We start from the raw sequence: 17500 nt of genomic DNA on the forward strand, positions 1-17500 counted from the left end.
AATAAAACTAGACGTTAAAGAAACACACAAACAATATATTCCGCTTAAAAAAACAAAAAAATGCTAGACGTTAAAGAAACTCACAAACAATATATTCCGCTTAAAAAAATAAAAAAAAATGCTAGACGTTAAAGAAACTCACAAACAATATATTCCGCAAAAAAGACTCAACTTCATGAATGAAAGTGAAAGACGGATCCACGTGCGCACGCAAGGCTAATCCTCCTGCGTCTGTTCTGTTCTGTGCTTGAGTGTCATAACACTTCAGCTTCAGACTGGTGTCGTTTGGAATAAGAAGATTAGCAAACCGTCGGACCGCCTCCGTGTCCTTTTAAGTCTAAGATCGCAAATTCTTATTGATTATAAATATGCATGTGTTTAAAGAGCCGGAGAAGACGTCGACGTGCCTAGTCTCCTTTGTCTAATAGCAGGGATCTCCTAGTAGAGCGTTCAGGAAACCTCCAAATTCGGGTTGTTTGTGAAAGCCTCGGTAGGCAGAGAAGTAGGAATTTCAAAGCGTATTGTCTTTGTAATATTATTTTACTTTTATGTGTTTGTTTATTATGTGTGTGTGAGTGAGAGAGAGAGAGAATCTCTGAATGGAAACTTGAACTCTTGTTTATCTTGCTGTCTGTTAGGAAAATGTGCACTTATCTGCTCGTCTGCCATTCTAGTCCTTTGCCTGTCAATTAAAAGTTACTTTTATATTAGATTATTTTATTGGATTCTCATACACATATATATATATGCATGTGTATGTGTGTGTGTGTCCGTGCATGTTCGTGTTCGTGTTCGTGTACGTGTGCGCGTGCGTGTACGTGTTCGTGTGTGCGTGTGCGTTGCCGTCCCACGTTGTAATCTCGGCTAAACAAGAAGCCGAACGCCCATTGAGAACATCGGCGTGTCTCAGCTGAGCTCGGGCGAAGGAGCAATAAAACAGCATGAAACCGTACTCGCGGCTCGACACTCGGAAACCCGTTCTGACGCCGCATCAAGGCCTTCATTTAGCAAGAGATCACACAGTCTTGTCAGGTCCGGTGAATTCATATTTATTTTAGAGAGTGACTTTCAGCATATTCGGAATTCTCCAGAGATGAAGCTGCGGTTAATGTCATATTTTTTTTTTTTTTTTTTTTTTTTTGGGTTAAAGTAATGTTTATTTTTTTGTATTATTTTTTTCTATTTTCTATTTGTTTAGTTATCCATTCGTTTATTTTGGATCAAAACACACGGTTCTCTACTCCTCTCTGTTACTTCCTTCTTTCTTAACAATATGGCCTTCTTTTCGCCTTTTTATCAACTCCTCTGGTTTCTTTATCACTAACGTCTGATCTCTTTCTCTTCCTTAACCCTAAAATACTCCAGAAGTCTTCTTTGTCCCCCTTACCCCCCCCCCTCTCCCCCCACCACCGTCTCAGTCATCTCTCTTCTTCCCTGTAGCAGTCACACACTCCCCCCCCACCCCACGCTCACTTGACTCCTCCCCTCGAATTCATTTGCCACGCCTTGCCATCTGGCCCCGCCCCGAAATTTTTCATTTCATGACATCTTTCTGTCTCTTTCTGGCTCTGGCTATGTGTTTCTGTCTCTCGTTTTCTTTCTCTCTTTCTCGCCTTCTCTTTCTTTTTCTTTTCTCTCTCTCTCTCTCTCTCTCTCTCTCTCTCTCTCTCTCTCTCTCTCTCTCTCTCTCTCTCTCTCTCTCTCTCTCTCTCTCTCTCTCTCTCTCTCTCTTTCTGTTCCCACATTTCCTAATTTAGCTGTAACTGAGTGAGTGAATGAGAGAAATAAGGGGGGCAGAAAGATAGGTAGACACACACACAGACACACACACACACACACATATATATATATATATATATATATATATATATATATATATATATATATATATATATATATATATATATATATATATATGTATGTATGTATATGTATATGTATATGTATATGTATATGTGTGTGTGTGTATATATATATATATATATATATATATATATATATATATATATATATATATATATATATGTATAGACAGAGAGAGAGAGAGAGAGCGAGAGAGAGCGAGAGAGACAGAGAGAGCCTTATGCATCAACCTAAAAGTCTCCTTAATCCCTTTTATAATGTCTAAATGAGCTGTTGTGTGCTTAGGCTATTGTACGACAAAAGGTCATAGTTGTAGACCGTCTTTAAATCTCGTTGCCAAACAAAAGTCACCATATAATCGTTTTTTACCCTTTGCCAGACACGACGGAGATAAGATGCGCACAAAAACTCGTCTCTTTTATGTGATATTTAGGCAATCGAATGAAAAGAGAAAAAATTACGGGGCTCACTCCACCAGAGGAAGAACACTCACACCAAAGATCTCAAGTGCACGTACAACTTTTTTGCGTTCCCGCGTGTTGACCGACCGAGCGTCGGTTGCAAAAGCCGATTCTATAAGCTGTTCGAACGATAATTATCTTTATGACCGATCCTCTACGCGCGGACTACCGAACGTTGCGAGTGGTCTCCCCGGGTGCCATTTTTTTGCACGGCTTCCATTACTTTCAGGGGAGTTTTCACGGAGAAGCACCATTAGGAGATGGCTATCGCGAGCAGCCAGGTTACGCCGGGGAGACACCCACAGCCATATACGAACGGTTACTCCCCGGGGACCGTCAGGGAGGGGATTTCCTGATTACAATAGACGTCATCATTAAGAGCCTTTGAGATACGGGGTCCTTCCATCACTCTTTTAGGGGCTTGGAGGATTACCGTACATTTCCTCGCATCAAGCACGTTCTAGATACAGTGGTTCTTGGCCTTTTTATACTCACAGGACTCTTTAAGAATCGGATGAAAAGCTATGGATTTCCTTCCCCAGAAATGTTCACATAAACACAACTATGTATACAATGCGTATAATGTATTTGATTTATTGAAATTTGATTGTCTCATACAAATGTGAGATACGCAAAGTATTTCTTTTTAACTTGAAAGGAAACAGTATAAAAGAAATACACTAATATAAACGTTATTTTTTTATTTCAATTTTTATTTCAACCTTTAGAACATTACATTCTCATTTACTAATTACCTGAAAGAAAAACGGTAAATAACACACGAACAGTTTCGAACGGCTGGAAATTCGAGAGCACAGTCGCACTTATCCAATCAACCTTGTTATGACAGGGCTTACTTTATGTACGTGTCGTGAGAGGCAAGTCCTTATTGGCCGCGACGAAAGGAGATTGCCGCCGCTCCCCAATCAAGATGCGATGCAGCTAATTTGCGGCTAGCCTCGCGGGGACCCTGCTGCGTGAGGAACCGTCTGCGAGAGGAACCGTCTGGGCGGTTCGGCGATCTCATGCGAAATGCTTTCAGGAGAGGAAGGAAGTTAAGAGCGATTATGATCGGTTAAAATTCCGGGGATTGATGAAAATACCGAAGCGTGTTAGGAGAGTCAGGTACGGTTAGATATCGAGTTAAGAGAGGATGGGCAGGGATGGTCCTCTTAGTTTGAGAAATATTGCTTGTGTCTTTGGTGCGCAAAGTATTGTCTTTCTTTGTTATGTATATATATATATATATATATATATATATATATATATATATATATATATATATATATATATATATTATTTATTTATTTATTTATTTATTTATTATAATTATTATAATTTTTTTATTATTATTATCATTATTATTATTATTATTATTTTGTGTGTGTGTGTTTGTGTGTGTGTGTATGTGTATATGTATGTGTGTTTATATACATATATACACATTTTGGGGGGTTTTCTCTCTCTCTCTCTCTCTCTCTCTCTCTCTATATATATATATATATATATATATATATATATATATATATATATATATATATCCCTCTGTCCCTCTCTCTCTCCCTTCTTCCTTCCCCCTTCCCTAACTCCCTCCCTCCATCTCTCCATCTCTATCATTATCTATCTTCCATCCCAATCTATTCTCTCTCTCCTCCTCCTGAAAAATCGTCCGCTGAATCACCTGCTTAGCGTATGGAAATGGACTCTTGCGGAACCTCCTTTTCACCGCCCATCCCCCCCCCCTTCTCCCGCCCACGCCCACACGCCCCCCCCCCCCCAAGCAAGCAATTAACCCCTATTCCCTCTCGGTTCTCCCTTGGTTATAAATTCGCTTCTCATTAATGCCTGGGCGAGGCGTCGGCGAGTCCTGGCGCCAGGTTCCTTTCATGGAAGGGGAGGAGGGGGGGGGGGGAGGAGGATTCCAGCTCACCTGAAAAGCTCTCGGGTTCGAAGATGAAGCTCGGGTTGTTCGGAATGATTCGATTCTTTGACTCGGTTGTTCAGAGATATCTGGAGTAATTTTTTTTTTCTGGATTTTTTTGGACAAGAGGTTCTTGATTTTTTCGTTTTTTTTTTCTTTCTTTCTTTTTCTTTCTCTCTTTTTCTTTCTATCTTCGGGTGAGCTGGAATCCCCACGAAGCAAGGGGATTCCAGCTCACCCCCGAAAAAAACAACAACTTTCGGTTCGAAGATAAACCCCAGTTTATTTATGCTTTTTTCTGGACTCGGTTTTTGAATTAGCGGTTCGTTTTTTTTTCTCGGATGATTATGCTACATATTTCAAATATAATTCACTACGTACAGAAGTAGAAAAAATACTGATAATAATAATTATAATAATATTGAAATCCTCCAGCACCTACCTCGTCACACTAACTAACCCGCGCAGCCATCCAGTTCCAGGGATTTGCAGGATGACAGGCTTTTCGCTTGCTGTCTGCTGTCGGCTTTTGACTGGGAATGTCTTGAGGGTGCCATATCGGCAGCCTTTTGGTTTCACTATCTTCTCTTTGTATCTCTTTTCTCTGTCTCTCTCTTTCTCACTGTCTTGGTGTCTCTATCTCTCTCTCTCTCTCTCTCTCTCTCTATATATATATATATATATATATATATATATATATATATATATATATATATATATATATATATATCCCTCCCTCCCTCCCTCCCTCCCTCTCTCTCCATCCCTCTCCCTCTCCCTCTTTCTCTCTCTCTCTCTCTCTCTCTCTCTCTCTCTCTCTCTCTCTCTCTCTCTCTCATTCTCGCTAGTTTTCTCTGTAGTTGTATCTGTACATCCATTTAGCATTATATCTATCTATGTCGTCGACCCTCGTACAAATAAACACACTATATTCGAACCATTTCTAGGGTCGTAGTACCCCTCACGTGCTATAAGTATATCCTGTATGTGCCACTGTGAGACATATACAGCATACCTCTACATAATATATCGCAGGCCCCCCCCTCACCCCTCACCCCTCCCCTTCGCTTCCCGTGCCATTTATTTTAAAACGTTTGCCCCGCCCTTTCCCCCTCCCCCCCTTCCCCCTCTCTCCGTGCCAGCCTCTGCTTGTGGACAGAGAGTGGGGTCCGGACCCTCGCACCCCTGTCGACCCCGCCCCTGTCCCCGCCCCTACACCCTTCACCCTGCCATAACATAGGCATCGTGACTTCGCCTCTATCCCCTTTCCCTGCTCCCTTGCTCTCCCTACCTTACCCCCTGCCCCCCCTACCCTACCCGCTGTTCCCTCTATCCTTCCTCCCTGCCTCCCTCCCTACCTGCTGTTCCCCCTCCCTACCCCCTGTCTCCCCTTCCCTGCCCTATACCCTACCTCTCCCCTCACCCCCATCCCCTGGCTCAGCTCAGCACCGAGTGAGGATGACGAAAACACTGGCTTCTCACTTTACACTTTTATTTATATATTTATTTTATTTTGTATCTTTTATTTATTTATTTACGTATTTTATTGTGTATTTTTATTTACTCAGTTATGTATTTGCTCTTGTATTTCTTCTCTCTCCCTCTCCCTCTCCCTCTCCCTCTCCCTCTCCCTCTCTCTCTCTCTCTCCCTCTCCCTCTCCCTCTCCCTCCCTCTCTCTCTCTCTCTCTCTCTCTCTCTCCTCTCTCTCTCTCTCTCTCTCTCTCTCTCTCTCTCTCTCTCTCTCTCTCTCTCGTTGATGCGTTCTCCTATGTTAAAGGGACAGGTAAGGGAGCGGATATTTGTGTTGGTGGAACGGACGAATCAGAAGGTCAAGGCGTGGAAATGAAGGAGGAAGGAGGGAGGAAGGAAGGAGGAGGAAGAAGGAAATAGATAGGAAAGGAAAATGGGAATCATGGGGATAATTGTGATGATGTTGGCAAAATATTCACGGAAATTATAATACTAAGGGTGATGGTGTCGATAAAAATAATAACAATGATGATGGTGATGATAATGATAATGAAACATATAATAGTAATAATGATGATGATGATAATAATGATGATAATAATCAAGGAAATTTTAATAATGATGATAATGATAATGATGACTGTCTCATTTCCAATAAGTCTAGTTTTTGCATTGTGGGTTTTTCTACCATAATATCTACATGGAAATGTGTTTTACCATTCATTATAATGATAGTAATAATAATAATAATAATAATAACTGTGATAATTAATATAATATACAATAACGATGATGATGTCGATACTACTAATATTAACATCATCATTTTCTCATGAAAAATTATTATCATTCATAAAACTCTCTTCCTTCTCACAAGCGATTCTCAGAGAGCGAACGAAAACGTCCTGTAAAGTGAACGAAATCCACCGCCTCTGTGATACCGACCACAATGCTATATGTCCGTTCTTCAACATGCGTCAAGTAATGATCCTAGATCTTCAATGCTATAGTGATGTAACGCGTCAGGGACAGTGACATAGTCCCTAGGCATTCATAAGCTTAAACGAAGTCAAACAAGTAAAAAAGAAAGAAGTTTTCGAATGAAGAATTACTGTTAATAACCCCCCCCCCTCCCTCCATCTATTTCCCCCATCTAAATGTGCTTTGTCACCTGTCCCATATAACTGTCTACAGTGTCTGGTGAAAAGACAGGCACAGCTGTTGTCTGGCCGCCCGATCCCTGGCTCCACCCCCCTCCCCCCCCCCTCCTCGTCGTGATCTCGCCCCTTGTCTGCTGTCTGCGCGATGACCAAGACTCTCGGCAGGGAAGAGAGAGGGAGAGAAAAAAAGAGAAAAATTAAGGAGTGATAAAAAAGCGAAGAAGAGATAAAAAGGAGGAGAGATAAATAAACGAAGAGTGAAATTAAGGAGAGATAAAAACGCGAAGAAGAGATAAAAAGGGGGAGAGAAACTAAGGAGAGATAAATAAGCGAGAAAGAGAGAAGCTAAGGAGGGAGAAAAACGAAGAGGCGAGAAACTAAAGAGAGATAAAAAAAAAAAAGATAAACGGATGACTGAATCCTCCATTACTGCGTTGATTCAGTCTCGAAATCCTCGTTCGTGATGGAGGATTGTAGAATAGGGAAGTGGAAGAGAGAAGAGAGAGAAGGAAAATGTAAGAAGTTAACCTCTTTTTTTTTTTTTTCTTTTTTTCTTTTTTTCTTTTTTTTTTAGCGGCTGAATCGTGTGTTTACGAGTCGCTTATCGCGGAAGTAAAGTTTATGCTATGCCCACCACAAGAAAAATAATTGCTGTGGTGTTTATAGCGCCCGGGGAGCTTAGAAATTAAAATGGGCGAAAAAGGTGGTTTCGAAATCGATGAAAAAAAAAGAAAATTCGAAATTAAAATGATTGCAGGAAAAGGAGCTAAAAAAAATAATTGAAAAAAGAAGCTTATAAACTAAACTCGATGAACACACACACAAAAAAAAACAATAGAAATTAAAAATTAACTTAAAGGGAGCTTAGAAATGAAAATAAAACGTGGATGGATTGCTGGCCAGCCCCGCCTCATGGACCATTTAAGCCCGCGGTCTCTTGATGTTGTCATGCTGCATTTGAGCGGCCGCTTGTACAGGAGATAATGCTATCGTGCCCGCGGCGGAGACTCGCTGGCTCTCGCTCTGCATGCTTGTTAACGCTGAGCAAATCTTTCACGGTAGTTGTTCACAAGATTAAGTTATCTCTCGTCTGGTGCGGCGCTGTCTCCTCGGCTACGTGCTGTGGCATCGGGGAAGGGAATTCCGTGTCTTGGAGTTGTGGCGGCATATCGTCTTGGGACGGATATTCGTTTCTGTCAGATGTCGGTGATGTTTGTAAATCACCCATGTTTGTTTTTGTTATTTATTTATTTTTTGTTTGTTTGTTTGTTTGTTTTTTGTTTTTTTGTGTTTCTCCTCCACAGGATCTCGAATAAAAGATATATTTATATTTTCTATTTGCGCACCAGATGCAAGTACCAGAGCCCTGGCAGAAGCATTCCTGAAGAGGCAGACGAAAGTGGATGGCGAGGGCGGGAGGAGGAGGAGAGGGGGCGGGGCGGGGAGGGGCGGGACGGAGGGGCGTGAATCGGAGGACTCGGCAACGGTCTGGACTTTCTCAGGGCGTTGCGAGGAGTCCGACGCCCTTCGTAATGTGAGAGTCCGCTCCCGTGCGAGGATGTGGCATTGCTGTCTGTTTAGGCGCGGGGGGGACGGCGAGGCTAGGGGGCGGAGGGGGCGGCGAGGGGTTTCTGAGGGGGGTGGGGGGAAGGCGGAGAGGTTAGAGGTTTCGGGAGGGGGGAGGGGATGGTGGGGCTAGGGGTTTCGGGGGGGAGGGGATCTGGGGCTAGGGGTTTCGGGGGGGAGGGTGAGGCTAGGGGTTTCGGGAGGGAATGGCGAGGCTAGAGGTTTGGGGGAGTGCGAGGCTAGGGGTTTCGAGGGGGGGGAGGCGACAAGACAAGGGGTTTCGGGAATGGGTGACGAGGCTGGGGGTTTCGGGGGTGAGACTAGGGAGGGGGGTAAGGGGCGAGGCTAAGGATTTCGGGGGAGGGGTGGGGGGCGAGGCTAGGAAACAGGTGTACCGTGCATCAGCTCTGTAATTTGAATGAAGGAGAAACACTAGCTGTCGACATTCTGTTATATTCCTTTATGTAAATGACTCGGTGGGTTGTGCCATGCTGTGTATATATAAGGACTACCTCATGGGCAAACAGACACGCTTAAATGTCCCAGATAAAAACGAAGGGAAATGATTTACAGCAGACGTCTATTGGAAAGCTGCTTCGTTTCGCCCAGGAAGGTCTGTGCTTAACAACCCTCAAAGTACCAGAGAAGAAAATATTGCAAATTGAGTGGGAAATCATTATGACTCTTCGGACGAGCATCGTTGCCACATAAATACGTCCCATTTTACGAGTTGCGTCCATATTCAGGCCATATCCAGCGGGGAACGGCCACGGCGGTCGACATACAAGGAACTTGGACGTGCGAAGGCCTGCTCGTGCCATCACTTATCTTCGGATCACCGACTTTCGGCACGCAGTCGATAAACCTGGTCTTAATTAAAGTGGGACTCAGGTGCAAGGTACAGAGTAGTCCCTTGCTCGCTCGCTCTGTCTGTCTCGTTCTCTCTCTCTCTCTCTCTGTATCGTTCTCTCTCTCTCTCTCTCTCTCTCTCTCTCTCTCTCTCTCTCTCTCTCTCTCTCTCTCTCTCTCTCTCTCTCCTCTCTCTCTCTTCTCTCTCTCTCTCTCTCTCTCTCTCTCTCTCTCTCTCTATCTATCTCTCTCTCTCTCCCTCCCTCTCCCTTCCCCCCTCCCTCCCTCCCTCCCTCTCCCTCTGTCTCTGTCTCATCTCCCCCTTTCTCTTTCTTCCGCCATCTTTCTTTCTCATTCTCATTTACAGTGTTAGCGTGCTGGCATCTTGCAAGAAAGAGGTCTGTGTTTATCTAATTGCAAAGGAAGGTTTAACGCACAGTAGTTCCTTATTTTGCTTCGTCCTAAAAGAGGTTGAAAGAAATACCAAAACTCTCGACTCTTGACCTTGGCCGAGAAAGAGGGGCGGTTGTTGAAGTAGCGATGGAGCGGCATCGTTATGTACCGTAGTAAGTTATTGGTTACCCGAATCTCAGTGGTACTTTGTTCCTTTTGTGTGTGTGTGTGCGTTGCGTTGTGTGTGTGTGTGTGTGTGTGTGTGTGTGTGTGTGTGTGTATGTGTGTGTGTGTGTGTGTGTGTGTGTGTGTGTGTGTGTGTGTTGTGTGTGTGTGTGTGTGTGTGTGTGTGTGTGTGTGTGTGTGTGTGTGTGCTTGCGTGCGTGTGTGTTTGCGTTGGTGTGTGAACATATATACATACTTTCGTGCGCATATGCGTGTGTCACCGAACTTCACCAACTGCAAAATACTTTTCTGATCCAGTTCAAAATGGCGCGAAACCGCTTTATTCACAAGGATTCCTTTCCGCCCGAACTGCCCCGCTCAGTCTCCTCAGGACACTGAAGCCGAGCGCTGTGTCTCAGATTGGACACAGACATGCTTGAAGTGACTCACTTCTCCATTCAGGTCACTTCATTTCGTCTTGCAAGTTGCACGTGCAAGTGGTCCCTTTTGTGTCCAGGTAAGGCCGGTTCGTCAGCCAAGAATGCGGTTCGGCCGAATTACTTGTCCGGTTCGTTGTGGCCTTAAGGACGGTGGACTTGCTGCCCTTTGTGGCCGCCGGGACTTCGGGCTTGATCAGTCGCCGTGTCTCCGAGGATGCAGCACGCGCCAGCGGGCCTTCGAGGGCTCTTCTGAATCACTCGGGGGGGGGGGGGGTGCTGACTCATGCGAGAGGCATATATGTGTACATATGTACTTACACACAAATATAAATAAAAATATTAAATAATTTTTTAAAAAGTTTTTCATACATATATGCTATATGAATATTAATTTTTTTTTTTTTTTTTAAAAAAAAAAAAAAATACAATCTTAAAATAATAACATATTATATATTATAATATATTTAACAATAATTAATATATATTATTAAATAATATATTATATATATATTATATATATATATATATAAATGAATTATATATGTTATATTATATTATATTATATTATATATATGAACAATGAAAATATATATTAATATATATATATATAATATATAAAATATATATCTATGTGTATATATATATAATATATTATTGAATTATTATATTTCTCTATTCTTTTTCTTAATGATAATCTATATATATTATCATCAAATATATTCTATATCTATAAAATGTATATATCCAAATAATCATCTATTAAATCTATTATATTATATCTTAATCTATAATGTATATCTATATATATATATATACTACATCTATCTTTATGACTTATATATCATTATATCTATCTTTATATGATATATCCTCATTCCTATTATCTATATATATATCTATCTATATATATATATATATATAATTTTATATATCTTCTATATAATATTTATATATTTATCAATCTATATTATATTTATATATTTTTAATATTATTTTCTTATTATTATATCTATTAATTTTTCCTTTCTATATATATATTATTACATATATATCAAATATAACATACTTATATAATATATATTCTATATCTATTATATCTAATTATATTACATACATATAACACACACTACACCACCCACACACACAACACCACACAAACACACACACCACACACCACACTAATATATATATATATATATATATATTATTATATATAATATTATATATAATATATATAAGTATGTATGTATATATGTAAATATGCATACATACTTATACATATACATGCGCAGAATCAGCCCATAAAAGAGGTCTAATGTACTGGTCCATTACGTTTCAAATGTATTCAGAAATGGAGGAACGTACAGAGAATCCCTTTAGATAACCATCGTATCCCTTTAAAGAAAGCAAATGAACCGCAGAAAAACCAAATTCAGCTTCACCCGACGCGTCCCACAGCACCCAAGGGACACCCCAATCGCAGACTTCCGCGTTTCGAGAAAACGGCGAGCGGGTCGACGCGGGCCCATAGTAGCACGCCGAAAAGTGATCATGGATGCCTTTCGTGTGCAAATGTGATGACGGTCCGTGTAGTCGCGAGGAGGGGGCCGCTGCGTGGATATTCATCATGGCCACGCCGCCTCGCCGTCTCGCCACCTCCCGCCCTTTTTGGGAGCGGTGCCGCGGGTTTCGGGGCGGGTTCGGGGCGCCGCTTCGGGTTCCTCTCGTGAACGCCGAAGGAGCGGGTGGGGGCGGGAGGAGAGGGAGGGAAGGAGGGAAGGAGGCGTTCTGCCAAATTGCGCTTAATCACGGATAATGAGCCCGAGCTTGTCCGACATAAACGGGCATTAATTTCCTTACACGTGTTCATAAATCACATCCTACGTCGGTGTAAAGTTCCCTCGGACGGCGGGGTCAGACGAGGGCGGGAGGGAGGGAGGAAGGAAGGGAGGGAGGAGGTCGCTCGTCCGCCCGTCCGCCCGCACGCCCGCCTGCACGCCCACACGCCCACGCTGCTCCTCCCGCCGCGGTTGAGTGATGGCGGACACGGAGGCTGCGACGCGGTGCCGGTTGCCGAAAACAGGAAGATTAGTGTCGGAGATGAAAGTTACGCGACGCAATCAATATAGCTTTGTCCGCACAGACGCCGGGGAGGGAGGGGGAGGAGGCAAAGGGCCAGGAGGCAGAGGGCAGGGGGTAGGGGGTAGGGGCAAGAGGGCAGAGAGCAAGAGGTAGTGGGCACGGGGGCAAGAAGCAGGGGCAGGGGGCAAGAAGCAGGGACAGGGGGCAAGAAGCAGGGGCAGGGGGGAGTGGGCAGGGGGCAAGAAGCAACAGCCAAGGGGTAGGGAGTAAGAGGCAGGGAGTAGGGGGTCGTGGGCAAGAAGCAGAGGGGGTAGGGGGCACGGGGCAAGTGGCAGGGGGTAGTGGGCAAGGGGCAGGGGGCAGGGGTGTACCGATTCGACTGTGCACGACGGGTTTTTTGGGGGTTCATTTGTGTTTATGTAAGTGCACCTTCCGCCGGGAATTAGTCTGGCTGTTTATTGGAGGGTCCGTGATCTACGCGCGGGTTCAGGTTACGCTCCTAACGTTTTCTCACTAAACTCTCCTTAATCTATCGTTCCGCGTCTTAATATTAGGGTTCTTTATATTCTATTTGATATTTTATTAACAGTCTTCACTTCCCTATGTCGTTTTTTTATCATTTCTTTTTATCACTTCTTTCTCCTTTCATTCATTTTCCCATCATCTCTCATTGCTTCGCATTTCCCGTTTACCACTCTCTTCTCTACCGCCATTCTGCACCCCCCCCCCCCCCTTTCTCTTTCTTGGCGTCCAGTCCTCCTCCACGGGACACCAGAGCAGTAAGATTGTCCAGGACAACGTTCCATTTGTCGTGCGTAAGCCTTTTCCACCTCTATCCTTCCCCATACCCCCATGCCCTACCTCTGCGAATCCCCCCCCCCCCTCTACCTTTCCCCATACCCCTTTCCCCACCTGTGCGAACACCCCTATCTCTCCCCCATCTCCCAGTACCCCATGCCCCACCTCTGCCCCCGCAGGTACCGACCCGAACTCGTAAAGTGTAGAAGGAAAGATAATGCCCAGTGAATAGATATTGGCGAAGTCCCGTGGTACTGGTATCAGGCAGAAGTGATTATCTCGAAATGACTACGTTCGCCAATGAGTTGCTATCGGCCGATCTCGCCGGCAGCGCACCCCGGCGGAGCGCGTGAGTGCGCCCCGCGGCCGCCACCGAGCGTGAGGAGGACTTATAAGGAAGAACTGGAGGAGCTATCGTCTGCGAGCTGCGAAGCCGGTGCTCGGACACCCACTCCTCCCCGTCGAGGGTGGCTTAGCTTTGTACCTGCCCCTCGGTCGCTCACGCATTCATATCCGCGTCGAGACCACCTGGGAGGGGTGCTCTCTCTGTAGGTCCGTCTGTCTTCCTCTGTCTTTCCTATTCTCTCTATTTGTCAATTTTCATTTTTTATCTCTATTCCTAGCTTTATATCTCTGTGCCTCTCTCTGTTTGTGTCTGTTTGTCTGTCTTCTCTGCTGTCTCTCTCTCTCTCTCTCTCTCTCTCTCTCTCTCTCTCTCTCTCTCTCTCTCTCTCTCTCTCTCTCTCTCTCTCTCTCTCTCTCTCTTGCACACTTTTTCAATTATTTTTAAACCTCCAGTTTCCTTCCCATTTGAAACAAAATAGTCGCACGCTCCTTTGAAAACACATCAGGTGATTAATTTTCCTTTAATAGGGTTAAACTGTAAATTGTTATTTTCCTATGTTTTACAGACTTCATTAAGCACCTACTGTTAATTGAAATATGTTTACCTACCTACCTACTTACTATTTATCGACCTCTCTATTTCCTGATTCATTCATTTATCACTCCATTCATTTATCAAGTTTATAGCACGTCAGGTGTTTCAAACAAATCTACAAAGGCCCCCAACGTGACGAGAATCAATGGGATTCTTATTCAGTCATCTTAATATGCATTCGTATTTGTTTCCACAGATGGCCAAGATACACAAACACTATGAATGGACGGACTTGTATAGCGAAGGGTTTAAGGGGCAGCCGTTAGAGAGCGTTTTGTTTGGTCTAGTGAGCGGCCGCGGAGGCAAGAAAGCGCGCGGGAAAGGGCAATCATGGCGGCGCTCTTCGTGGTTCCAGATCCTTTTTGTTTGTAAGGTTTTATCTCCGACTCAGCGCGTTTAATTTAGTGGGTTGTAGCGCGTCACTCTCTCAGCGCTGGGTCTGTGTTTTGTGACGTGTGTGTTTGCAGGCGTGACTTGTGAGAGTGTGTGTGTGTGTGTGTGTTATGGGTATTGTTTTCGTAATGAGGGAGGTCGCATGGCGGGCGTGTTAGATGTAAACACTTCAAGATGAAATATCACCGAAGGAGCTTGAACATGGTTAATTCGTTAGTGTCTCCTGTGTGGTGTCAAGAGTGCCCAAGTGTGTCGTGTTTGTGATAAGCGAGTGTGACTGTTGGAGACGGCTTTCGGTAGGGTGTGAGTGCCATGAGGGCGGGGTTGTGATAGCAAGTAATTTTAGGTTATCTGAGGGTTAATGAGACTTATTCAGATTTCTAACAGTATGACCGCAGCTTTATGTAACACTATCTCGAAAATAAAACTTATTTACACCTCCGTTTTATTACTATTAGCTTATAAAACTTAATTAAATATTAGTACATGGCTTGAAGAGCCTCTTAACACGGGATAACAGTGAGGCGTAATTACCAACCTCTGTTACAAGGACACAATGGCGACCAGTGTAAACGTGGATAAGCAGTAGAGAACGATGATAAACGAGGTGCAGAAGAAGGGGCTAAGGAGGAGAGCAGCGCTTGAGGAGGGGAATAGCTTCAGCTGATTTATAGGGATGGAAATGGTACTCTGCTTGACTCAAGATAATGAGCCCTGTGAAAATGTCCCCCTGTTAGAATGCTTGAATTAAAAGCCGAATTCAGTTTATGGTTTCTGTATTTACTTTTATTTATTTTTTTGTTTATTTTTCTTCCGTGTGATTATATGAATTTTCTTATATTGAAAAGGCTCTTTACTTTTCATGCTCCGAACGCCAAGATGATGAAAACATAAGAAAAGTAATATTGACACTTTATGCAACTTCTGAGCTCGTAGTATTGACGATGTTCTTGGTGTGTAGCAAACACAGATTACAGACTCATTCAGTGTAAGGGGATCTAGTTTCACATCTTTTCAACAATGAAAATAAACCTCCACTTGACTGTCGATGCTGATCCATTTCCTTTTCTTTTTCTTATTACTTTGTTATTTATTTATTTATTTGTTTATTTATCATTACGTCCCCTGCTCCATGTAATATTAAAAGCGACTGTAATTTTTATATTTACTTTCCACGGTAGTAAGGGCCCGAAGAGCGTGTCCGAAACGGTGCAAATCGTAGTGTTCGGACGCAGTTCGTAATGGCTTTTCATTGTGCGGATAAGAAAAGTGACCAGAAGTGAGAGACACAGATAAAAGGTGATTTCCATCATCCATACTTATAATCTGGCACATGATACGCCATTGGAGTGTGAAAAGGAAGTTTTTTTTCTGCTGTTCACCTTGAGATCGTTGGCACCGATTCTGTCTACTTGCCGTGGAAGGCGTTTTCGTGTCCTAATATGGTCATGGGTGACTCATGTTTCCTGCTGTTAAAACCCTTCCCCGAGGAACCCTTCGCTCTCTTGCTCTGTACCTGCCGTGTTATACATATCGGGTCCTCTGTTGAATAAGATCCGCACGTGGTGTCCTTTTTTTATTACTGAAATGTTTTTGTTATTTTTTTAAGCCCCGGGTGGTAAAGCGAGTATGCTAATATGCTTTCATGATCAGAGTTTCTTGATAATGTAATGAAGAAGTAACAGTAATAATTGGATCTACAAATATAATAAGACACGATAAGCGAGAGCAAAGCTTATCGAGAGGGAAACTATTTTGCACTGCCGAAACTAACGCTTAAAACCGCGCTTCCACTCCTTGGGACTCGGGTCGAGGACGAGCGCCGCTGCCGTCGCAGGCGTAGCGGCGTTCGAGGAGCAAGACGTTGTAAAGCAATAAGGCGAATCCTGAGAGTGACATGCCATCTCGTAGCGCACGTCTGGCCGCGCATTTGGCTGACTTATTGGCAGTGATTTGAAGTGCGCCTGGCTGAATTTGCCTGAATTTAGGAGACGGGTTGAATTGGACCTTCAGACAAGCACGCGATAAAGATGCCGTACAGCCTGTAGCAACGAGCGTGTAAGTGTCTTAAAAGCTATAAGAAATGCGCTCGTTTTCTTGCTGGGATCATTTGTCTGTGTGGTTGTGGCGTGAACTTTCCCATATGTTATTGTTAGAACAGTTGCTTTGAAACGTATCGTCTCGGCATTTGATAAGTGTGTTTTAAGTGTATTTCACATTTCCAGGGAATAGATACTTTTACTTAAATTCCAAGTCAGTGACAGTGGCAATGCCCAGGTCTTTACTATTGGTGTTATCGACAGTGAAGTAACGGCTGCTAATGATCAATGAAAGAGCTTAGTGTCCCCTACAATACGCACTCGAGAGCACCTACAGCTGCACCAGTACAGGAAAAGGTCACAGAAAGCACAGGACAAGAACAATGCGAGAGTGGTGTGGGTGGTGGGCCCGCCGGTGTGCGGTGACGGCGGTGATAGTGACAGTGACAACATGCCTTCTGCTACCCCCCGTCAGCGCCTACAGGAGAAGAGGGAACGCCAGAGACTACATGGCTCCGACAAAGAGGAACATTGGCACTAGAGGGTGAGTACATGTTGTATGATCTTATCACATACTGGGAGGGACTCAAGTATTTTTATTTAACACGTCTGATCGCGATTTTATTTATTTTTTCTTTCTTCTTTCTTAATCAATTAATTCGCATAACGAGTGACATTTTGCTTTGCAGTCATGCAACGTAACATACATCCTATTTAATCAACTAATTAAAAGTGGGAACGAAATTTTCCCAGGCTTGTTGCCATTCATTAGTTAAGGTGAGGCAGCATTTCTGAGCCGAGACGGAGTAACATACCGGCCTGTGTGTGGCGTTCATCTGAATTAATGAACTGATCCTGTGAGATAATGTATGGACAGGAGAGCTCTACCTTGTGAGGACTCCATTCTTTAAGGTTTAGACTTTATATTCCTTGTAAAATTGAATGAGAGATAATTCCGA

At 43.5% G+C, this 17500-nt stretch overlaps 1 protein-coding gene across 1 annotated transcript in view; it reads left to right on the forward strand.

Moving 5' to 3' along the window:
- The window catches only part of LOC119583863 (collagen alpha-1(XXVI) chain-like), a 96102-nt gene that overhangs the window by 5500 nt on the left and 73102 nt on the right, over nt 1-17500 (forward strand). The window contains exon 2 of the mRNA XM_037932591.1: nt 16728-17085. Within this exon, the coding sequence (XP_037788519.1) occupies nt 16925-17085 (161 nt within the window). The 5' untranslated portion in view covers nt 16728-16924. The remainder of the gene's footprint in view (nt 1-16727; nt 17086-17500) is intronic.

This window comes from Penaeus monodon, chromosome 17 (assembly GCF_015228065.2).
Source record: "Penaeus monodon isolate SGIC_2016 chromosome 17, NSTDA_Pmon_1, whole genome shotgun sequence".
Classification (NCBI taxonomy): Eukaryota; Metazoa; Arthropoda; class Malacostraca; order Decapoda; family Penaeidae; genus Penaeus; species Penaeus monodon.